Source organism: Poecilia reticulata, linkage group LG23 (assembly GCF_000633615.1).
Source record: "Poecilia reticulata strain Guanapo linkage group LG23, Guppy_female_1.0+MT, whole genome shotgun sequence".
Classification (NCBI taxonomy): domain Eukaryota; kingdom Metazoa; phylum Chordata; class Actinopteri; order Cyprinodontiformes; family Poeciliidae; genus Poecilia; species Poecilia reticulata.
Window position 1 is genome coordinate 11,631,161 of NC_024353.1, and position 24,562 is coordinate 11,655,722.

Genomic DNA, 24,562 nt, shown 5'->3' on the forward strand with positions numbered 1-24,562 from the left:
TATATATATATAAAAGCATATAAGCATTTGTGTTATTGCTTTCATTGTTCATTTCACCAGTCAGACTGCTCTAAGACATTATTCCCATCAGTTTTTATTCAGATGTAAGATATAAGTTCTTGTTCTACTATTTAAGTTTTTTTTTTCTTTGCAATTTTATTAATGCTACACACAAGCTGTCATGTACAGTGCTACCCCAAATCACAAGGCTTATGCCATCATACTTTACATTAAATATTGCTTTAGTTATACCTGTCTTTATAAGGTATTATTGTATTGCGTTAGAAAGTCAAGTTGGCCTCATAATTCTTGGTGTTTTCTTGAAACATGAATGGTTTACATTTGTTCTCTTTTATTCTGGAGTCGTTTTCAGGGCAGCTATATAGAATTGAAACAAAAATACACTAAAATCTCGTTTGGTTTTTATTGCATATTTTTCTTAATTGTTGAAAATGCTGCACTTATCTAATAATGCCAAGTATTGTGGATTTAATATTTTAAAGAAATATAGAAAGTAAAAAAAAGAGAGAGCAAGAGACTCCTGCTATTTGCAGCACAGATAATCTTCAGTTTTCCTATAATTTGTTGACAAATTCATATTCACAGCTGCAATTTCTTCTGAAGCTGAACCGTTTTTTTCCACTCCAGAGCATTAAACCCTAAATAATAAAATCAGAACTAGCTGATCGGTAAGAGAAAATGCAGAGATGAACCTTCTTGGGGAGAGGCTTCTTGGGTTGTTTCCTGCCTGCACTTAAGATTTTATTTATTTATTTTTGCTTGATTAAAACTATAGATTTCGCTTGTGTCTGTAAAATAACATTTTACTCATTATAATCAATACAGAAATCCTGATTTTAGATTTTTTTTTAATGTGCTGCTTCCACACTGCCCACACAATTTAGTCAAAATTGCAAAGTAAGATGGTTTAGTTTTATTTATGATAAACATGATTTATTTATGCAATATTAATTTATTAAATCAAGACCTTTTCCATACCTTCATTTTCTTAATTTTTATTTTTACTTGATAGCAGTTTTTCCCCATGTAATTCCATCGAACACAGTGAACTTTTGAACTCCCAAGTAAGCTCCCCATTTGTCACTCGACCGCTTGATCTGCCGGAAATGACCGACGTGAGCCGAAACGTTCCGACAGCGACGTCACCATATCTCGTTCTTTCGTTTTTCGCCTGCTGCGTGCGAAAAGAGAGAGAGAGAGAAAGAGAGAGAGAGAGAGAGAGGAAAAAACGGCTCTCAGCAAAGCAACAAGAAGGAAGAGCAATGGCGACACTGGATCGCCAAATACCAAGTCCGGATACCTTTTTGTGCGAACCGTGGTCTTCCTTCGTCAGTGCGACTAAATTACGTTTTGTTGACAGTAAGTTGGCGCCTCGGTGGTGGTGTTGTTTAGCAGACAAACTGTCGGGGAGTGCGTGGTCCAACTGTCTGTGATTGAGTTGAGTAAGCTCCTCCACCATTCAGCGTCTGTCAGAGCTCAGCAAAAGTAACTGTCAGAAATATTACTACAAAATGCAGTATTAATAGCTTGCTTTGACAGCAGCGCACATGCGCGTACGCGAAGCTAAGCGTTTCGGTGCAGAGTTTGTGCCTCTGACGCGCTCAGTCATGACGTGCTGAACTGTCCAGCTGTAAGTTTGTTAGCTTTGACAGATCTACTTGGTGTGAGGAAGCTCAGCTCAGCTCAGCTCAGGCTGGCGCTAGCAGGCTAATGCTAACCTGGTAGCCAAGCCTCGGGAGCTTGCAGGGCTCCACGCATGGCCCCTAAAGTTTTGTTGCGAACGCTGCCAATGTGTTTGCAAGCGGATGTTTTGTTCACGCAGACGCAGACTCGTCTTCGGAGAAGGACGACACCGACTCTTGCTGCCCCGCCGAAGCCGCGAAACTCGGCAGAAACGGTAAGGAACTTGCGCGAGCAGCGCCGTCACGTACCACACGGTGATGGTTTGTTATTGTTTTTACAGCACATGCATGGCAGCGTTTACGGCTCCATTTTTTTTTTAACCACTTGTGTGAGAAAATACGCTTATTTGGTTTCTCTGCATATGTGTAAACCGCGTATATTTATAAATGTTCATCGTAGTTTCAATGTTGGCTCCCGTTTTACAGAATGGGCACCTTTAGTTTTGCGTGACGCGTTTGATTCTCATTTTTTTTATTGTTGTGTATTTAATTTATTTGACGTACAACTGGACTTATTAAGTCGTCGTTTTGACGGAGTTTAGTTCAAACATTCCCCAGAGACGAGATTTGTAATTCTTTATTTCATTTTGATATATCATATTATTTTTCTTCGGATCTTATTTTTTATTGTATTTTTGACAAAGCATGACTTTGTTTTTTCCCGGTTGTTTATTTTTTAATTCATTATTATCAGTCTGTAATATCTTTAATTTTATAGCACCAATAAACATAAAGAAAAATAAAAATACTTGAGTGCCTTAGTGGTTGATGCTGATCATTTTAGGAGGATGGAGGAACTTCAGCCATATTGTTATTTTTGTGGCGCTTTGGATTTTATTCCTATTGATTCATACATAAAACTATTCAATATTGGAGATGAAGATCATATTTAAATGGAAATATCAATGTGAGTGAGCAACCAGGAAGGCCAGCTTGGAACATATTAAGCTGCAATACTTCAAGGTTTGTCCTTAAAAATTTCATGTTTTAATAACGCATTCGGCCAATTAAATTACCTTCACTGTCTGTTATGGCCTCAACAAATATAGGTCTTTGTGATCAAGATCATAAAGTTCACAGGGAATGGTGAGGATATTGTGATGATAGAAATCAGAGTCAAAAAACTGTGGAAATCAAAACTGTGGTTCAATCGACCTTATCCCAGTGTTAAACAACAATATTGCCTTGTTTTCCTAATATCATGCAGCCCCATTGAGTATGGGGCTGCATACTCAATGCAGCCCCATACTGAGAAACATATAACTGTAGTTATATGTTTCTCATGTTTCCAAAATGAGAAACATTAAAAAAAATGGTTTTAAGAAACGGCTTGAAATGTTACCAAGGTAAAGTTTTAGGTTAAGAATTAAGACAATTCAATTATTATTATTTAATAATAATACTAATAATAATTGAAATGTATTCCTCCTAAAGTAAATAAAACCTGGCTACGTTAGACATAATGCTATTGTAGTTATAAATAGTTTAACTTGGCACATGTAGGAATATCTGCTTTCTTTTCTGACTTGAATTAAAGCAGTTGGAGGCAACTGCAGGCCCATCACATGCATCATCAGTACAGCATTCAGTGTGATATGGGGCTCAAGCCACTCGTTTTAAGTGTTAGACGGATGTAGGCCGTTTGCACAGACGGTACGGCTCGGGGGAGGAGACAAGGGGGTCGACTTGGTACCGTCTCACTCCGACCTCCTGGAGGGGACAGACCCAGAGGAGATCCTCCACACCTCGCTACGCATAAACACCCCGCAGGAGCATCACAGGCTTCAGTGTGACACGCTTGAGTCATTCCCCTAAAAGTTTGAGCGTGCCACAGCACACACACACACACACCCCCCCTGTAGGAGGACGGTGACGCACGCTTGGAGCCGGGGAAACTCTTCTCACTCTTGCTGGTCAGATACCAGCCTCCCCTCTCCTCTCCTCCTACGCACGCTCGCATGCCTCGTCTCTCTCTTCCCTTCTGTTGGAGCGAGACTGGAGCGCTGCTTCCAGAATTGCTGATCTGCTGGCAACATGACACCACGGCCTGCTGGGACCGATATGCAGACACAAACAATCAGGAGGTGGTGGTGGGGGTGGGGGGTTCAAAGGATTTATATATGAATCAGTATCCAGCAGAACCGCGACTGATCCTGATCGAGACGTGGCTTCGACTTTTGATGCCGTCGCCCTTGCAGAAATCAAAGCGATGGCACGAGGGCCAGTTTGGCTTGTAATTGATGTGCAGCGCGGGTCATTATCGCTATCTGCCTCTTTCTCGTTTTCACGCATCCACACAGCGGAGATGATGACAACCTAGAGAAACTTGGCCTGATTAGACATACAGCCACTGGCATGATCTCATTACATCTAGACGGCGCCCTAATGTGGCTATTTGCGGGTTAACACACCTCTTTAGTTCATGTCATTGAAACCATTACGCTATTATTGCAGCGCTGCAGATGGCACCTCGGTTTACGACACAGGGAAAAAGGCCCACGTTTTTGTAGGTCGCGGCTCTGCGCCATTTCCAGTACGTGTGATACTTTGTTGGTCGAAGCAGATGAGAGTGTTTGGAAAGTGGCAGTCTGAGAATTAGTCATGATGCGAATGCTACATGTTCAGTGCCGAAATTAGTCACGCCATCCATGTTCGGCCTTAAAGTCCAAAAATAGAGCAACGACATTTGGGGAATTTTATAAAAAAAAATCTCTTACAGTGCCAAATATTTCAGATGTAATTTTGGATAATTTATATTTACTTGAAGGGAAAAAAACCCCCCTCAAAATTCTTATATTCAGACATAATTATCTAGAATCGGTTTCGATTGTAGTTTCAGTTTTGTTTTAAAAACAATTGTTGATGGTAACTAATCTAAACAAAAAGAAAGGATTAAAAAAGCCTTTGTAGACACTGATTAAATTGTCAGATTATTAACCTCGATTAGTGAAACTTAAAAGTTTGTCCAAAAAAAAAAAAAAAAATCCAAACTCTTATTTAGCTATATTAACAGTTTGGGAAAAAAACAAAAACAAAATAAGACTCCCTATAAAACATCCAGTCCTTGCAGATTAAAAATTCATTTCTAATCATTTTATTTAAGTATCTCTCTCTTGTGAATCTCTCAGTGCGATTCAAATCAGGACTTCATTAATATGGAAAACATATGCTGATCATCAAAGTGCAAACATACTGGAAGGAGGATGTGCAAATGCATCGACTTGCCACACCCAGTGTGATTTGTTCAACCTAAACCAGGCTGCGGGGCCTGTTTGTGCGTCTATATTCAGCATGTTTCAAAGGCAGCTGCTTTTTGACACAAAGATGTCTGCGGTCACCGTGGCGAGACGTAGACTCGGTGACAGAAAACGTGACTTGTAAAATATTTGGAACATTTAAATAATTCCATATGAAAATAACATCCTCCTGATTCAAGGGCGCAGCACTCCTCTTCATTTCTGTCATCGCTGATCATCACCCACATGGCTTTGTTTACAAGTTATATTCTGCTTTCGGGGAAAAATACAGCAAGAAAGAAAACCACACAGAAAGGGGTTAAAGGAAAAAAAAAAGTCTGCTTTTGTGTTGGACCAAGCAAGACTTTCCTGATGTGAATTCACCCGTTCCTCTGTTCTTTGAAAAAGCAGCTTAAACGTGGCTTCTTGTGTTTGTGAGCGTGGCCGTGGAGCATTAGCCCAACTGCTACTTCTCTTGTTTACTCTGTCGTACCAATAATTATCTGGTTTGCCTGTTCAAAATACAGCTCTAGTCAGAACTGTAACCTCAGCCTGAGCATTACCCTAAAATCCTCAAATAACTATAATATAAAGACTCCTGTAGGTTCACCATTTTTATGTTCAACTCAGTAAAACGTTCTTCCATGTCTGCTCTTTTAGGTGTAGTAACTGTTATGTTTCATTCTTTTTTTTTTTTTTTACCAACAATTTGATGCATTTTTCTCTCTCTCTGAGAGCTAACTTGCAAATGAAAAGTGAACAAAATCCATGTCCGACTGGTGAATTAGGTTTGTGTCGCTAAACATGCTCATTCGCCAGCGTCTAACTGTTGTCGCAGTTTCTTTTCTGGCCTTTCTTTCATTTGGCAGAACTGAGAAAAACACATAATTCAGCGGACAGGAAGAAGCACATCGTTTGCATTTGATTTGGCAAATGCAAAGGAAATTGGTCTCTTTTTTTCTCTCTCCTTGCCCAGGTTCTTTTATACCAGGTCTTTGGAACTAGCTATTTGCAACAAATCTTATCAGAGTTTCTCTTTTTTTCTTCTTCTTCTTCTTCAAGGCCTCGGTGTTGTCCCTTTGAGTATTATTTACTTTGCTCTGAAAAGGATCACAGAAAAGACCCAAATCGAAACAGTTGCCACTTTTTTCTGTTTTTGCCTATTCAAAGCAAAGATATACTTAATCTTGACACCTAGCTTGCTGCTTTCAGCACCGAGGGATTTTTCAGAGTCACTATGCACACTCGACTTCCACGTTTCTATCAGTACCAGGACTAACCAGACCACCTCTGTCGCGCACACACATGAACATTTCACGCATTAGACGCGTGAAATGAATTCAGTTCAATGCTGAATTCGGAGTTTGAACTGTAGCTAAATTAGAACCGAGTTGAAATTTGTGGTGACACAGCGAGGCTAAATCGGGATATGAATTGTGGGTTGGCTCTGGGCTTTTAGTTGTGAGCACAAACACAAACTAGGAAGTCTGGCTGTAAGTAAGAAAGCAATCTCAGACAGAGATGCAAAAGAAAACTTTATTCTATTGTGACACTGTTGACTGCATTGATGGCAGACAGACAAACAATTGATGCAAGTCTGAATCTGTTTTTTCTTGTAAGTGATGAGGTATAAAATGAGAGATTAGATATTGTATATTTTAACTCTAGTAGTTCATTTTACCGAGAGATGTGATTTAATTATTGCAATTTATTTAGCTATAATGCGATTTTAGTGAGTGCTTGTCATTTCATACTTTTATAGTTTTGTTCGTTTCAACTATTTTAGCTACAAAAAGAAGCTTCTTGTTCCTTTCAGGCTTCAATTTTGTAGCAGTAAACAAAAGAGAATCACAGTAATGAACTGTAAAAAATAAAAAAATAAATAAAAGCGCAAAAATTGCTCAAATATCTCACATTTAATTCAATTCTCTATATATATATTTTTTAGAATTTGCATTACGTAGGCCAAACCAGTGTAACTTCATGTGACCTCTTGCTGGTAGATCTTGCTTATTAAAATCACTCAACCACATTTTCCTGGAGCCGAATATAGAAAATTACTTAAATCCACTGTGTGTCAAAGCTGGCTTGAAGAGTTCCCCTCTCCCCCCTCTCTCCACCCTCCCAGCGGGTATGAATTGACGGATCGTCAGAACAAAATGTCCCACGACGGACGGCTCCATTAGCGACCAAAACTAGAAAGGTTCAAAGTTTCTCTTCAGAATATGATCATTCGATGTTGGCTCTTTTTTTTGTTTCCCGACGATGCGGCTCCATTAGTAGAAAGCGTCGTCTCGTGGCAGTTGTGTTAAGCTGTATACAAACAGGGCTTTCACATATTTATGTTGCCAGCTCCGTAAACAAGTTGGTAATTTTGCTAACAGACATGTTTCGACCCCTCTTCACCAAAAGTAATTACTCGAGCACAATTTGAGACAGTATTGTGGCATTTTCATTAACATTTTATAAGAAAACCTTTTTTTTAATTTATTTTTTTTTATTATTAAATACACTTATTTTAATTTAGAAATCCTTACAATATGTTGAAAATACATTGGAATGGAAACTGGTATGCTTTTGGGAGAAAATGTCTCCAGCTGATTCATTTTTCAAGGGTTCAGACCAATTAACAGTCAGCTGGCGGAAAGAAGACTCCCACAGTTTTCACTCCATGATTTAAAAAAAAAAGCACATATTTAACTATCAAAAAATAGTCTTAAGTCATAAAAATGTACAATGAATATACAGCTGAGAACGTAGAAGATACGGTCGCTTTCTGGCCAAGCAACAAATTAGCCAGTTACAATATTTTGGAAAGTATTTATTATCAAAATAGAAAAACAAGTTAATCGTCAGCAAATAATATTTCATTTATTATTATCATCTAATCTTACATAGGTAATAATGTTCAATGAAATTAGATTATAAAATGGATTTAAGGGATTATCATCACAATTTTCCACAATCCTTAACGACTATAAAAAAGATGATACTTAGTGAGAGGGTTAAAGGGTGCAAAAAGAAACTAATAGTGCCTAATTTACAGTTTTAAGATGAGTTTATTAACCTAATTGCTTCATATCTTTATGGAGCCATCCTCTTTCTAAATCTCTTGTCACAGTTGCAGAGTCGAAAGTGTGTTCTTATTTTTTTTTTCCTTCACATTCTCTTGTACTTGTCGCTCTGCTTTCTCGAGTACATTATTCTGTGTCAGCATGTCTTTTTACCAGAGAAAAGACATTGTGTGTGGAGGTGTTCAGATGTGCCAATGTGTCCAATTGTGAATATCTTGACTGGAGTTACCTGAAGAAACAATTCCCCCCCACACACACACACACACACTCACAAGAAGGCGAGGGAAATGTAAGTTTCAGAGGCTTTTTATTTTTGCATAATCAGTAAAAAAAAATTTACATTCACCAACCACGTTGCTTGGTGCACATCGGTACAATTGCTTGCTGACATAAATATCAAATCGGACTATCACATCGTTTCAGGTCAATGCATTTAGGCATCTAGTTGTAGTAAAGATGATTTCCTAAAGTTAAAACCGAGCATCAGATTTATCCGATGATAAATGATTTACGTGTCATTGTTTGCTGGTACCAGATGGACCTGCTCTGCGTTTTTTCAGATGTACTTGTAATATTTTGACAAAAAAATCTCTGAGTGATGTTTATAGCACCTTGTTCAGTCCACGCAATGAATAATTACGGCAGTCCTAAAAGTAAAATTGGATCCAACCCGATACTATCAAGGTATATTTAATAACGTGGCCAATGACTGTATACAGCTTAAAAATAAAAATAAAAAAAAATCAAAGTTAGGTGAACCATGCTGGCAAAGCACATCAGTCTCATAATTCTGCTTCAAATAACATCATAGCTCTATAAATTATTTACTCGCACCAGCCCTTAAAGTTGCATTTAGATTGCTGCGGTCATGAAATGCGTCCAGCTGACCGGGGCCCAGGTGGTACGTGACCGTCCTGATGGCTGCTGAACGCAACGCAGTGGCTTCTGACCCGGTCAACACGCATTAGTGCTTTCGTTCACACGCTCTTGAAGTTTGGCATCACATGCACATTCCATACATACAAGTCGGTAGCATGGTACAGTCCAGCTGCAAGACTCTTTGCCAACAGGCACTTAGCATGATTCTGTCTTAGACGCGCAGGTTGACAGCAAACTCGCCAGTAATGCAGGGTCATCACAACACGAACAGTCAGGCACACACACACACACACAGACACACACGCGTCTCATACAATTTTTCCTCCTTGCATGCTTACTCAAACACTCTCACCTCCTCCCTGTGAGTGTGGCTTAAAGCCTGTGCTAATAAGTACTGTGATTTCTGTCAGCAGAGCTTGTTTAGGTTCAGGAAGATTAGCTTCTGGAAGCTTAGCCAGAAGAGAAAATAGCTGCTTTTAAATGGACTTTTTTTTCTTCTTCTGTATTTATTATAAGCTTGTGTTTTTCTTGAGTGGGTGGGAGTGTCTCTTGTAGCTTGAGGGATAACGATGCCGTGCTCCATCCAGAACACTGTACGCTTCTAGCCTTCCTTTCAGAGGACAATTTGTCACCCGGCTGTTTCTTCTCGAGATAAGAAGACTGCAATCAATCACTTATCTCTTGTTGGCTCTTCTAGACAGCCAGGAAAAGTAAAGGATACAAGTTGTCAAAACATCCCGATGGCCTGGCTGTGTAGTCTTTGGAAAAGAGAGCACACATGGTCAGTACTAGCAGTAGCAAGACGCGCCACGGCAAAGTAAAACAAAGATGCTTCAGTTAGCAAGTACTCAATTAAAAAAAGAGTTTAGAGTACTTTCTATGAGGAGAGAAAAGTCCCTAGAGTAAATGTAGATGGCGGGACAGAGTTAAACCCAGAAGCCGTGCCCTAGGAGTATGAATGAGGAATTAAAAGCAGTTATGGTTCTGTCAATGTCTTCATCCAGAAAATAGATGAAGGTTAACACAGGATCATTGCGTCAGGCCTAGTTTCTCTGGACAACAAAAGAGAAAGTATGCAAAGCTAATAACAGCAATAGATCCGTGCAGAAAAAGAGAAACTGGTTAAACAGAGAATGAGTCTGAATTACTTTCTTTGTAAAGATAGCTAATTGGAAAGCAAAACAGAGAGTAAACGGTTAATTATCCAAGAGAGAAGAAAAACGGGGAGGCAACCAAAATGACTAAATTTGTGTCACTCTTATCAAAGCAGCTGAGGAAGTTCAGTAGAAATGTATTTTCCTCATTCTTGTTGACCGAGTGATGCTTTCTACTCTTATCATCGCACGCAGCTTGTAGTTTTTGGTTTACAATTAATCGGAACAATAAAGTACAAAACAGAACGGGGTGTGCGCTTGCTGGTGCTGCTTTCTCCCTTTAAACGCGCTGTTCCAGGGGTTCCTGGAGTAGCCATCAGCACAGCTTGTTTTATCAGTTTGTTCCCTTGAGTCAGGGTCTGTGATGCTGCTGCCTCGGCAGGTAGCTTCAGCTGTCATCCGCTGACTTATTGAACAAATAGAACCTGTTGCCGCCGTCGCCGCTGCTGCTCTTCATGTAATTCCCTCTTGGTTTTGCAGCTCTCGTGTAAAAAGGAACGCACAGATACTTCTTTGCCTTCGCCACCTCCGTAAAACTAGATGAATCATATGTTCATGGTGACATAAAATTAGAACATTAAGTTACTTAAGACAAAACCAAGCAGTACTAGGAAACGATTCACCTCTAATTTGGAAAGATTTATCATCTAAAGGATCTGGAGCGCACAAAACGTATTTGTTGCAGCATAAACAAGGGTCTGATCCATGCAAATGTATTCAGCTGCAGACTTGTACAATTTCTGTCTTTCTCATCACTTCGCACAATTTTTTCTTCAGCAATTAACTACATCAGCAGAGCAGGTTGCTATGGGCTCCTGCTTTCTGCTCCAATTGTGAGCTTCAGTGTAGCTCCTACTTTTGCACGGTTTTGTTTTGTTTCTTTGCCATTTAGTAACCGACAGAGCCGACAGCTGATTACAACTTTCTTCTAATTCTTACCATATTGGAACGGAATGCTGTCGAATATAAAAACATTTGGGCTGTGAAGCTAATATTTAGATAGCATTAGCTTCTGTCATCCAGAAGGTTTACTACTTCACTTTTAGAGATAAAGTAGCGGACCTTTTTTGGGTTGTTCTGTAACTGCTTGTAGCATTAGCTTGTAGCGTTAGCATAGCCAGCCTGTGTCTTCATTAGGCATTTCGGGTTTTTTCCTGTCCATCTGCCTCAAATGGAAAGTACCTTTTAAACAACGGTTTTGTTTTCCATTGTCGGCTATTATTGTGACACCTCTAGTTGGTACGCATTGTTTCTTCTTCCTCCCATATCAATACGGCGTCTTATTTGTCTGTCTGTTTCAGAGATGCTTGTCTGCACCCATTTCCCTGCTTTGGAGGATTTTTGTCTTGTTGTCTGCAATGTCTGCAGTAAGGTGGTGACTCCTCAGGGCATCCTCACACATTACGGTAAGGCAAAGTCGCTGAAGGCCAAACTCATACACTTTGTGCTATTTTTATATTTACTCTGCTAGTTTATGTTGTTAGTACAGCTCACAGAGAGGTCAAAACACACGCACACACACACACACACACACACATATACTCACACTTTTGAATAGACTTGAAATAACATGTATTATCCCTGTGACAGGCAACTGGAAGATTATACAGTAAGGGAAAATGTTCAGCATAATAAAAGAAAACACTGCAGTTATTAAAAATAGCTCCAATTCAAAGAAATGTGCTTTATGGGAAGACAGACATTTATAGCCATATTCATATATTACTGAGATATGCTCTACACACTTACGCACACAGTGTGACAACCAGATCGATACAATACCTGGTGATTATCACTCCAACCTGTCATTTATGTAAGCGCCCAGGCGCCACACGTTTATGCCCTCTAATAATCAGCAGCAGGCAGACGAAAGCTGAGAAGCACTAAATAATTTACAGGTGGAGTTTTGTAAACAAGTGTTTTTGTCTAACAAATGGGTACACACGCTAATGTGTGCCCTCCTTTATGATAGGTCTTTAATAATCACAGCGGTACTTTCTACTGATTTGCTTAGGAAAGTATTTCAGTGCATCAACGTGTTAAAAACAAATATTATGTGGATCAGAAATGTCTAAACAGGAAGTTAGTGGACAGAATCCGCATACCTCAATGTATTGTTTACCTTAAATAAATGTTCTAGTTATAGGGTGTGTCTTTGCCAAACAATCCTTAGATATAGGTGTTGATTATATCTAGGTCCGGACTTTGACTAGGCCATTCCCTTGTGGCTCTGGCAGTTTCAGGGCATTATTTGCACCAGCGGTGTGAATAATTAAATTTTTCAAAGTTTTACATGTAAAGAATTTGTGAAAACCTTGTTCTTCACTACCATCTACATAAGGATTATCCTCAACAACTTTGTTTTGATTCATCGTATATGATTCTGAGCGGGTAAGAGGAGGGGATAGGCACAGGGTCACGCTCGGTGAACACACACACACACACACAAGCAGACTTTTCCTCAACGTGGACAGCAAGACGGGCAGAGTTGCACACACACACATCCTCACTTTCTGTTTCTCAGCAGAAGGAGGTCAGCGCTATTGTGGGATACACACTCACAAATAAACTCCTGGCAACCACTGTTCTGTCACTGTTCTGTCCGTACTCCTGTCCCCTACAGCGACCCTCTTCCCCTCCCACCACTCCACCCACTTTACTCTTTTTGACAGAGTTTCTGCTTGTTCGGGTGACAACAGGTCATTCATGCACATCAACGCTCGCAGTTGAGCAAGGGAGACGAGACATCCAACTTTTCCTGTTAAAGTGAAGTGATTCTGGAAATTCTGCAGCAAAAAGACATTTTATCATAATTTCAAGCCAAATTCAAACAATTTTATTGCTTCAGCCAGGCACCTCTTGGTTTCTTTAAAAGGATATTATGGCATGTAAAAATGCTCCAGCTGACCTCCCCTTTAAGATCTTTTTAAGAGATAGTTTCATGATACGCGATGTACTTCCTTCTATTGTGGCGCATCCTCACACGCGCCGTCGTTCCCCGCTGGGGTTTGACTAAATGTTGTGACCCACATAAGCGTCGTACTTTGTCTTTGTGTTTATTCATCGAGGGCTTTGCTGTTGTGCTTGACCTGCACATCAGAGCAGCTCCGAGGTTTTACGGCTACACACTGAAGGGAGGGGCAGGCTGGCTGCCTTGAGGCATCCCTGCCTCCTGGCTCTGCATGCACCGTTTGCTGCTCATATCTGCTGCACTGGAACATTGGAGGTATCTGAGGCCAGCCAATGTGTGCAGATGATGAGGTGGAAGGGAGAAAATGGAGCACGGTGAAATGTTTGTTTCCAGACTTTATTCCCTGTCCCATTGTGTCTAGAACATCCATCTGTCTGCCAGTCACCCATCAATTATTCATCTGTTGGTCATCTATCCATATGTTGATTGTCCATCCAAATGGATGGAGGGATGACCAATCATCCATCCATGCATCTGTCCGTTCCTCCATCAATCATCCATCCATCCATTAATTATCCGTCCATTAATCATCCATCCATTGTCAAATCTTCCATCCATTCATTCAGCTATTCATTTTTTGGTCATCCATCCATCCGTCATCCACTTATCTGTAAATCACCTGTTCACCTGTTTGTCAATCATCCATCCATCCATCCATTTATCTATTGGTTATTCATTCATCCACTATGAAGTTTTGGATTTCAGCTTAAAAAACTTGGCTAAAAAGCACAGAAACCAACAGTTGTGTTCATCAGACTGGTTCATTTTTTTGTGGATGTGTTTATTTAGTTCTTCTTAAAGTGAAGCAGGCATGCATATTCTTAGCATAAATTTTCCTGTGGGATATAATCTAAATCCGCGGCGCTTTCAGTGTCGGTACCACATTCTGTCTAGAGAGCATTCAGAGAAGAAATGTGGGGGAAAAAAGCTCAAAAATACTAAAACCTTAAAGCCTGTTATTGCCTAATCAGGGTGTAAAAGTCACATTTTTGCTGTAAGGAAATGAGTAGAATCCATGTTCCCTGTGTAGTAAGCTAGTAAATTACCTGGAACATGAGTTCTGTATGGGCAGCCCTTATGCTGTGTTTGAAACCGGACTCCATGTGGGCCCCGATCCCCACCAGAGACCAGAGAATTAACGGGTCAGTGGAGATTTCCTGCTTTTGAAGCCACACGTTTGAATAAATCAAACTTCCATCGTATCTTTTTGATAATTCAACGCACTTCTTCTCCTCTGCTCTTCCTCACTACCTCTTCCTACTCCTGGTGAGTGTGAGTAAGTTGAACACGCGATGAAAGGGTCATGTTGCTGCTGTCAGTTGGAGCGTTTTTCCTCTTTTTTCCCCCCCTCCCTCTCCCCTCTCTCTGTGGCTGTGGGTTTATTGAGCTTCCAGGCACATCAAATCAATTCTAGATATCTTTTCAGCTTCAGTATACCCCGAACTCAACAACCGTGATGCTGAGTGTGTCATCATACAAGTTTGTTGTTCACATCGCTCGCCGTCTGAATGTTGGTGGTGAAATTTGCCTTTAACCACAGAAGCGGTGATGGGGTTTCACTTGCCAATGGGGAGTGACGCGCACAACTAAACAGTTGCTGTTGTGGTTTAGAGTCATATTAGCTCTCAGTTGGGCCTGTAAAAGCCGATTCTTTATTTTTATCTCACCGAAAATGTGGGGCGACATTATTATTATGGTTTTTGTTTGTTTGTTTGTTCTCAGGATTATTTTTGCCATCATCACTTTTTTTTTTTTTATTTGGAGGAAATAACAGGAAGTGTTTTTAGTTCTTCATGCTCATAACTGGTGCAGTTGTTTTTGGTTTACTTTTATTTGAACTCAAGTCATGTTTGGGAGAGCAGGTCTGGTCACAGTGACACATCCTGCATTTGTTTGCTCTTAAAGTACTTTTTTTTCTCATCAGCAGTATTATGGCAACCAAAGTTTTATTCTTTGGTATTTTCTCTCTTTAACATGCAAAGTACTCTGGGATGGCAAAATGGTTTAGTAGTAAATAAATCAGTATAACATTTTGTATGATTCTAAGGCGATTGACATAAATCTATTACATATTATAAGTGCGGATATTTAAATGTCCGTGGTTAAGCATTTAATATTTGTTTAGATAGGGGAATAAATCAACTATTTACAATTGTATATTAAAAATAGAAATAATTTTAGACTAATCTAATTTAACTAATGCAGAATTAGCACCACCCAATGAAAAGAACAATAACATTCATGATGTTATTGTTCACACAGGATTGTGAAATGTCAAACTAAAAAAATATATATATATATTTTTTAAAAATACAAAACAAAATGTTATTGGCTTTTTTTTAATCTAAAATTATTATTACTAAATTATAAAAAATAAAAAAAACAGTAGGAAGGGTTTGTGGAAGTTTTCACTGCACACAGCAAAACAGGAAGGATAAAATTGCAAAGTGAATTATTTTTTCATATTGCTATTTTAGGATATTTCCAATTGTAATTATTTCATTATGTTTCTACTTTAACAGATGACCTCGACATGCATAAATATTTTTGTTTTATTTGGATTGTGGCCCCGATGGCCCTTCCTGCTCAGACCTTTTGTCATTGCATGTTGTTTTGGTTTAGCTAAAGTTTGTCACTCTAAAAAAGTTTCTAGCTTCAGACTTTTTAAATGTGATTTTTTTTTATATATATATGTTTATAGTTTTACAAAGCTGTAAAAAAAATAGTTCAAACATTCTGCATAACTTAAAAAAGGCTTAATAAACAGTTAATTTAAGCACTGTGAGAGAAGGACTTGAACGTTGTTGATACTGTTTCTCAGATAATAAATTGTATTCTTTGTTATCAATTTTAATAACTTTTTTTTCTAATGTGATCTGAAAGGATCTGTGCCAATCACTGGAGCTTCAGTTTTGTCGTAATTGAGCTGAAGAAAATCCCGTAACTTCTAATGCAGCTCGATTGCACCAGTGGTGTCATCTGGGGTCACTACAACGTACAGCTGCATGTCGTCAGCATAGCTACGTAAATAAATGTCATGTTTTGGGATGACACCACCCAATGAGGAACACGCAACATCGATGGGACCAACAATTGAATCTTGTGGTACTCCGTTTTTTGTTAAAGTTACAAATTTTGGTCAAAATAATTGTCATTTCAAAGAACTTTGCAGAATATCTTGAGTAAAGGTTTTCCGGTTTCTTCTATGTTCTAAACCAAAGATTAGGAGGATGCAGAGCTAATGTTAAAGCTCCATGTGAAACCAGCAAAAAAAAGTGTTAAGCATCTATAATTATTATTAGGCTGCTCAGAAGATTGGCTAATTTATGACGCAATTTTCCCTTCTGAGTAAAAACATTCTTGCAGAAAAAAAATAAAATTGTCTGACTCATTGTTTGGATTTTGGTTCTGTGTGCAATTGAATTCCTCTCCTGAAGCAGATTAAAACACGACTCTTCCTGGAAACTTTGCAGGTTTCTTTATTCATTTTCATCCAAATCGCCAACTGTTGCTTAGCTGAATGTGAGCTATACATTTGTTTACGACATTGTTAAACGGTAATTTATTTGCTGCTTCTTAAAAATAATTTTCCGGTCACCAGCATATCTGCTGCGTAAACCAGCGCCGTCACTGTGCTGCTGGTTTTTCCAGAACTTCGTGTTGTTTATAAGAGAGCAGCTGCAGTAGACAAAACACTTAATGGCTGATATTAACTGGGGTTCATCACAGATGTTTGTTCTTAAATTGTCAAATTTCTGTCCTCCTTATTGCTTCTTTCTCAACATACTCAACATAACTCGGCGCAGCTCTGAGAGCCTACTTCCTTATCATCTTCTGGCTCTGCGTGCAGGTTGAATCAGAGACCAATCAGCGGCCAGCTGGGCTGTCAGCACGGCCAATGACAGCAGGCGGGCAGGAGAGAGTAGCAGGGATAGCGACCTTGGAGTTGAGTGGCTTGGTGACCTTGCCAGAGGATTGTTCATTTAAGTGAATCATGGCGTCTGGCTTCCAGTTTGTCCTTAACTTTTAGTGTTTTGGCAAAAATAGGTTCATTAGTTTATATCTTGTTAATGACAAGTACTTTTTTTTGTCATTACATTACCTAGTATCACTTAATTGGAAAGCTGCTATACTATATTTATGACTTTTACTTAGCTAATTTTACCTTAGTTATATCTTTTTGTCCTTTAAACCAAGAAAAACTTTTCTTTCTTTTTTAAATGTGTGTTTTATTAGCTAAAAGTTTATAAAGTTTTTTTTTCTACAAAGCTCTGTAGCATTTGGAATAAAAATGCAAACATGAAACTTTAGAAGCCAACCTCCAAGAGTCATCGCAACAAAAGTGTCATCGTTCGTCATCTAATTTTGGAGCGCTGAGATCTTAAAACAACATCCTTCTTCAAAATCAACATATACAGCATGTGACGTTTAGAGTTGTCCAAATGCCTTCTGCAGAAACGCTTCATGATCGCACGTTATGTTGACCAATAAAACAATTATATTTTTTACAGAGTAATAGAAAATTATAAAAATGTTAAAGGCAGAGTTTGTTTTTATTATTATTATTTAACGAGCTCACAGTACATGTGACCTCTCAGACTGTGTGAAAGAGATGATTGAAAATTAGCCAAAGAATGATACTTCTTCATTACATCTGTGGGGGGTAAAACAGTAGGCAGATGCTTAAATCAGAGCGTCGACTGCTTTGTTGACTTGTAAAGCCGAGTTGACTAAAATTGTGCGAGTCCCGACGTGCGAAGCGGCGAAAGAACATGTGAATAAACGTGTGAAATTTGTCCTGCATGCCAGCGAATGGACTTTAGCCCTGCTTTTCTGAATACAGCTGCCTCCGCTGGTTGTCTGCCTCCGGCGCTTTATTTACACACCTGTCACACACAGGAAAAAAAAACAACACAAGCACAAGAAACTCTTTGGAAAAATAAGAAATCAACGTGTGTTTTGTAGAACCGCAATCCTTAGATTTAAATCGGTTTTCACCAGAATCCACTCGGAATATATGCGTTTTAATTAATATAAAGTCGTGATATGATCCGACACACTCCCCGTCCCCGTCGCCCACAGCCCACTTCCACACATTCACTCTGAACAAACACGCAGTTCAGGTTAGACTGAGTTCTGCTATGCTGCCCTGCCATTAAGTGGTTGTTCAGCTATGCTATGTGCTGCTTGCTGGGTGAATCAATAGATGTCATTGTAAAGATGCGGGAAGAGGTGCTTTTATAAGCGTGAAAGGAGCCGGAGCCAGATTTATCGCCGGATATATTGGCAGAAAAACTTACAATACCACATTTAATCAGTTTTAGTAATATTGAAAAATGAAGTCGTCTAGATAGTTCAATTTTATTTATGTACAACGAATGTTGTTTCAAAGCGTTTACCTAAAAATCATTTCAATCCCATCATATATACATTCCAATTGAAGGTAGTTTCAATTTTAAAGTAGTTTAAAATGTTTCTATCTAATGAATTAATAGAAACTAAAGCGAAAACTAATAAAAAATCTGGAAAATATAGTGGAAGAAAAAAGTGCTATTTTTGAGGATTTCACCTCAGCTGCACATGATTACAACTTTGTTCCTCAGCCTTCTGGTGGATTTTTACCCTGCTTAGGGAACCAGCTTTGGTTGAATAAGAGAAAAATCAATTTTGTGCCTTTTATGCATCTTTTACAGCGATATCATGTATGGCTAGTGCCGTATCCACCATCTGTCGCAGAAAACTGCTGTTCTTCTTCCTCTCGTTTCTCTTTATGTGGATGTACTGTGTGTTAAGTTGCGACGGTTTGCCTTTACGTCTCTCTCTGTGTGTGTGTGTGTGTGTGTGTGTGTGTGTGTGTGTGTGTGTGTGTGTGCGTGTGCGTGTGCGTGTGTGTGTGTGCGCGCGCGTGCGTGCGTGTGTGAAAGAGAGCACGCTCTGTTCCTGAATCAGGACTTTGAGTCTTGCTTGAGGAGATGAAACGCTGCTCGTGGGATGTTGTTGATATTCTTACCTGTGGAGAGGAGGTGGGGGGATAAGAACGTGGCTTTGCAAAAAGGTCCATTTGCATGAATGTCCAGGTGTTTGTTTTTGATTGCTAATGATTGAGAACACGGCTTTCCGACTGAAGTGTCAGCTCAAAATAACTTTTTCTCCTTGAACGGAACACATGTAGTAACTTTTAACCCTTTCTTGTCTGTTAAAGTTACTTTCCTCTCTGTTGGTACGTTTCAGTTTTGCAGCTTCCTGCCTGCACACTTTGATTCTTATCACCGAGCAGGAAATTCAGACTCACGACATTTTTGTGCACACGAATTTTCTTTTCCTTTTTTTTTTTTTTTTACCTAACTTCTCTATCTTGATCTCCGCTGCCCAAAAAAACAATCAGTGTGTGAGTGTGCGTGTGTTCTCTTTCTCCCCTTTACGCTTATTTCCTGAGCGTTTACGACATCTTCACCCCTCTGTTTTCATTCAGGTAGCTGGGATATAGTTTCCCTGTGAGACAGACTCAGAGAGAGACAGTCCTGGACCACACCCCCCCAACCCCCTACCCACCCTGCTCCCACAAAGAACATGCATAGCAAAAACCGTAAGTTAAGCTCCTCTCCTCTCCTCAGCCACCCCCCCACTACCACCACCACCACCCCGAATCCTCCACCCACACACCCCAACAGACTTGTGTGTTTGTTTTTCCCCTGCTGTGTCTCGGCGGTCTTTCGCTCAAGCAATCTGATCAGATCTGGGTCAAAACGGGTTCATTATTGCGGGCTCCAGTCTGATTTGCATTAATAAGGTGGCGTTCATCAGATGAGTCTACTTCAGGTAGCGTTGGGCATGTCGCTGATTGGAGCAAAGAGCTGGAAGTTGGTTTGGGAACAGTTGTTTTTTTTTTTTTTTTTTTGAGGAGAAGTTGAGGCACAGTTTTGCTATGTGCTTTGTTACAAAACAGCCATCTGGTTAGGGTGCAGAAAATGACTTTCAGTGTTATATTCCACTTCTGATTGTCAACAAGCAGAAAAGAATAAAAACAGAAGTACTCTAAATTCCTACTGACAAAATAGTGCGTGCTTTTAAAACTGTGTTTGTTTTTAGCTCCCTTTGCAAACATGGAGACTGAAATTGTTGCCTATTCGTCTTGGCCAAACAGCTTAGGCTTAATCGGCTGGAATGCAGACGACCATCTGTGAACATCTAACCACAGTTTCTCAATTGGACTTTGACTGGGCCATTCTAACGCACGACTATCCCTACACCTTAACGAACTTGAACGCAGCCCTGGCTGTATGTTTAGTGTTGATTTTGTGCTGGAAGGTGATGCTCCACCATGGCGTCAACTCTTGTAACCTCAGATAGGTTTTCTTCCAAGATTTTCAAGCACTTGGATCCACCGTCACCCGTCTTCTCGTCAGCTTTGAATTGTTTCTCTGTCGGTGGTGAAGAAAAGCGTGGCCACATAGTTTTTACTTCCCCTGCATTGATTGTGAACTACATCTGTCATGATTTTTTTTTCTTCTTTTTGACACTGAAAAGAGGTAGAAAGGGGGAAGTGGTTGAATACAAATTCATGCCAAACTTTGAAGAATTTTAATCATAAAATCGATAATTTTTCCTCCGATGTACAAGCAAAGTTTACTCTGCACTGGACTATTGCATACATGTCGGTACAACAGATTGAATTTATAGTTCCAGTGTGACAAAATTTGGGAAAGTTCTTTTGCATGGCTCTGTATGATGAGTGTGTTGTTTCTATTTACATTCCTGTCTTCTGTGTGTGTGAGTTAGCTAATCTTTTACTCTTCCTCGTGGTTAAGGTAACCGTTTCTTTTTATTCTTCTTCTTCTTGGGGTGTTTTAGAGAAGCGACACAGCTCCCCGATCCCCTCCAGGAGCCCTGTGCTTCCCATGAAGCCCAAAGCGCCTGCGGTGGCCTCCGCTGTGGCCCCCAGCCCGGGGGACTCGCCGGCTTTCAGGGTCCCCAAAGACTACCCTCACTCCCGCTTCAGCAAGGCGCCGCTTGCCGTCTACCCACCGAAAGGAGCAAGGAACAAGACATGGTTTGTGCATCTTTTCCACTTTTTAAAAAATTCCGCTCGGCTTTTGCAGCTTCCAATTTCTGCAACATTTTAACGCTGCCCTCCCCCTCCCACCAGCGTATCGTTACCGGTCGTGAGCTTGGAGAAGATGCCCTGCCTGAACCGAGCAGACACGACGTCGCACGTTCGCCTCAACTCCTCGTCCTCCTCCTCTTCGTCCTCATCCACGCTCTCGCCGCTCAAATCTTCTTCCTTCGCCTCGCAGCGCTCCGGCGAAAAGCTCACCAACGGCCGTGGTGGCGGCCCCTCAACGCCGCGCTCCATCACGCCTCCCTCCTCCTCCCTGGACAGGCGGCCGAGCCCGGCCAGATCGCCCCTGAACAAACGAGCGCCGTCGACGCCGTCTCCCTCCCCGATGGACAAGAAGCCCTCGCTCTCGCCCTCCCACAGGTCCGTCGCTCTCCCATCGTTGCCGTCGCTTTCGCCTTTGGAGAAGAAGCAGCAGAACGGAACCAAGACCCCCGCCAAGCCACACAAGAGAGCCTCAGGTGAGTCCGAGTCCAGAGGAACGGACTTTAAGCTGCTTTAATTACGAGCTGTGAAAGTTTTCTTCTGAGTTCCAAAGCAAGATTTCTTTTAATTCATCATTGCTGTGTAAAAATAGAACAGAAATGCAGCTAATGGCGGGATTGTTTATTGTCTTTGATTTACTGCTGTAAAAGCTGCTTATCTAAAGAATCCCCCCCCAACCCACCCACTGTATCTCAACATATTTATCATCTTAATATTCTGCACCACCTCCTCCTTGTTTTTCTCTGACATATTCACACTTGGCTGAGTTTTCTTTCTCTGCTCCTCTCTGCTTGTTTTGCTCTTTATCAGGCTGCTCTGTCTAGCCAGTGTAAATTGAGCGTGTTTCTCTGTGTGTGTGTGTGTATAAGAGCACGCGAGTTTGTTTATATCCGCGGTGCCTGTTTGCTGTTGCGTAGATTTGACCTGTTGTCCGGTGCAGCAAACGCAGAAAGATTACAAGGATTATAAAACAGGCCAGGACAAGATTACAGCCTTCTCCCAGCAACAGTTTAAGATAACCTGCCGACTGGAGGTTGGAGTTTGCCTCGCCGTTTTGTGCGGAGAGACTCCCTGTGTTGTGTACGGCTCCGTAGCAGTCAGAAAAGTTTAGTTTTTAAAACCATCCAGTTAAATTTGATTTGCTTCCAACAAGCCCGGCAAAACCTGTTCAGAATCGAATCCACGTTTTTTCCAGCGTAGTTCTTCTCCTTCTACATTTTGCAACTACGAACTTGTTCCAGTACTCTCTGTTCAGCTGCTTTACAAATTGTCATTAAGTTATAATCAAGTCTAGAGAAAACAAAGCTGAAAGATTAGAAGTAATCTGCGTTCTTGTTGGCGGTGCCTGCATTTTGGAAACACCGAAAGCTAAGCCAAGAATGATTCTTCTACCCGTTATATTTAGGTTTTAAGTAATGTTTTTTAAAATCTTTTCAGCATCTTACTTCTGGCTGCTTTCTAATGTTAACATTGGGGGATGGATTTAGCTGGAGTCCCGTCTTGTAACTGTGGAGGGAGCTAAAGTTTAGGGAGATGGTAAAGAGCTCGTTCAATATCAACTTGCAGGAATGCAAATGGAAACTTGCAAAAAGCAGGTCAGCAATTACAAAAAGTATCTGAAAGTTTCCACGAATTACTGACCAGGGTGTAAATAATTTTTGGCGTGCGTTTTTATATATTTTTTTAATTAAAAGGTAGTAGTTAAACATTGTTTTGTTATCAAAAGGGACAGACTTTTTGGTTGAATAAAAAGTATTTTAAATCTAAATCGTCCAGTGTCATGAACAGCGTTGCGTTTGAGAACACCTGCCTCAGACTTATAGTGAATTTTTTTGCATTTTTAAAAGTAGTCCAAAGATGAAACGAGTTTGCAACCCTGCTAGTTGCTCTGGAGCCTTGAGAGATGCATTTTGTATTTTAAGAGTCAGAAAAGAGTGAAACATACGAAAGGCATTCCCGCTGTTTTCAGAGCAAACAAATTAAACGCTGAAATATCATGCATTATTTTCGTTGGTCAGACCTGGAAATGTTTGCCTTTCTGTAAATTCATGTTCTTTGAAGCACTCTTCTAATGCTTGTTGCTAAATTAACTGTGCTTTTGTAAACAAACGGCAGTAATCTTGTAATCCCTCCATTTGTTTGGATTCAAAATCTCCAACCTGCCACATATTATACTTCTTTCGTGATCAATGTTTTCTACGTTTAAGTGCTTCATTAGAAGAGTTTGCACAGATGAGTTTGGGTGTGTTATAGTCAGTAAATCAAACCTATCAGTGCATCTCTAACATTCACGTTGAGTCTTTTTCTTCTTCTTTTTTTTTTTGTCAGAAAAAGAAATCACATCTGAACACTTTTGTTGTTTTCTGTCATTCCATCATGAAGTCTTTTCTTTTCCACCGTACATGTCTAAGACGGGTATTTTCTCAGGCTTTGTTGTTTTGTTTTTTTTGTCAATTTTTGACCTGATTGTATCTTTGAAGTGCCTACATTTGTCATAAGCTGGACTTTTTTCTGTCGGTATACTGTTTTAGTTTTAGTTAGTTTGTGTTGGTTTTGAAAACCTTCCGATACAGCTAAGCTAACTAAGCTAACATTTAGATAAGATATGTTAAAATGACTGTTGTCTGAGTTTTGTTACTTAGCCGACAAACAGATTAAATAGATTTTAGCTAAACAAAAGAAAGTGAGAACAGGTAAAAGCTAAAGTTTACGTTTCCTCTTAAAAATCAGTGCTGCCTCCAGACAACACTGATAAACAACAGAGCTAGCAGGGCTGTCAGTCATCGTGGACTCCTGTCAGCCTGCCAATATTTCTTGCCAGAAGAATTTGTCACAGCATGGATCACTTGTTCATTTGATGTGTTTGATACAGAAAACGCAGGCAGCGATCTTACACAGAATCAGAGTATCTGACTTCTTTAATTACATCTGAACGATTGAAACTCTCAAGGTTGACGCTGAGGAAGAACAAACTGCTTTCTGAAAGCGCCGAATTAGCTCAGGCAGTGGACCGTACAGCTTCCTCTTTCATCTAATGAGATGTTATATTTTAGTGTAATATGTGTGTGTGTGTGTGTTTTACAGGGAGAGTCTTTGATCCTGACAAGCATTGCGGCGTGCCCGACCCCGAGACTAAACGCTCCTGCACGCGCTCGCTCACCTGCAAGGTAACGCAATCCGACGTCCCAACTTTCTCCCGCTCACACATCCGATTCTGAGAAGAAGAAAAAAAAAATCAAACCTCTAAGATCACCAGTCATCATATCTATAGCTGGGATCTGTCTGCGCTTCCAGTTTCTCCCTTAGCACAGGGTAGCTGCGCCGAAGCGTTCCAGGGTCCTCGCTCCTCTTGATGAGTTAATTATAGATGTGAGATGAGGCTGCATCATCGTTTAGCTGTAATGCTCCATTACTGCCCTTTAATTACCTCCACCAAGCTTTACT

General features: G+C 40.2%; 1 protein-coding gene across 2 annotated transcripts in view; it reads left to right on the forward strand.

Moving 5' to 3' along the window:
- Nucleotides 1-1,210: 1,210 nt before the first annotated feature.
- atxn7l1 (ataxin 7-like 1) overlaps nt 1,211-24,562 on the forward strand; it is a 28,954-nt gene continuing 5,602 nt past the window's right edge. Inside the window, exons 1-6 of one of the 2 annotated variants that reach the window (XM_008400963.2) lie at nt 1,211-1,380; nt 1,844-1,918; nt 11,348-11,452; nt 20,869-21,067; nt 21,164-21,594; nt 24,203-24,285. In XM_008400963.2, coding sequence (XP_008399185.1) covers nt 1,284-1,380; nt 1,844-1,918; nt 11,348-11,452; nt 20,869-21,067; nt 21,164-21,594; nt 24,203-24,285 — 990 coding nt within the window. In that variant the 5' untranslated portion in view covers nt 1,211-1,283. Of the gene's footprint in view, nt 1,381-1,843; nt 1,919-11,347; nt 11,453-19,501; nt 19,604-20,868; nt 21,068-21,163; nt 21,595-24,202; nt 24,286-24,562 lie in introns of those variants that run through there. The other variant, XM_008400964.2, reaches the window with a different exon arrangement.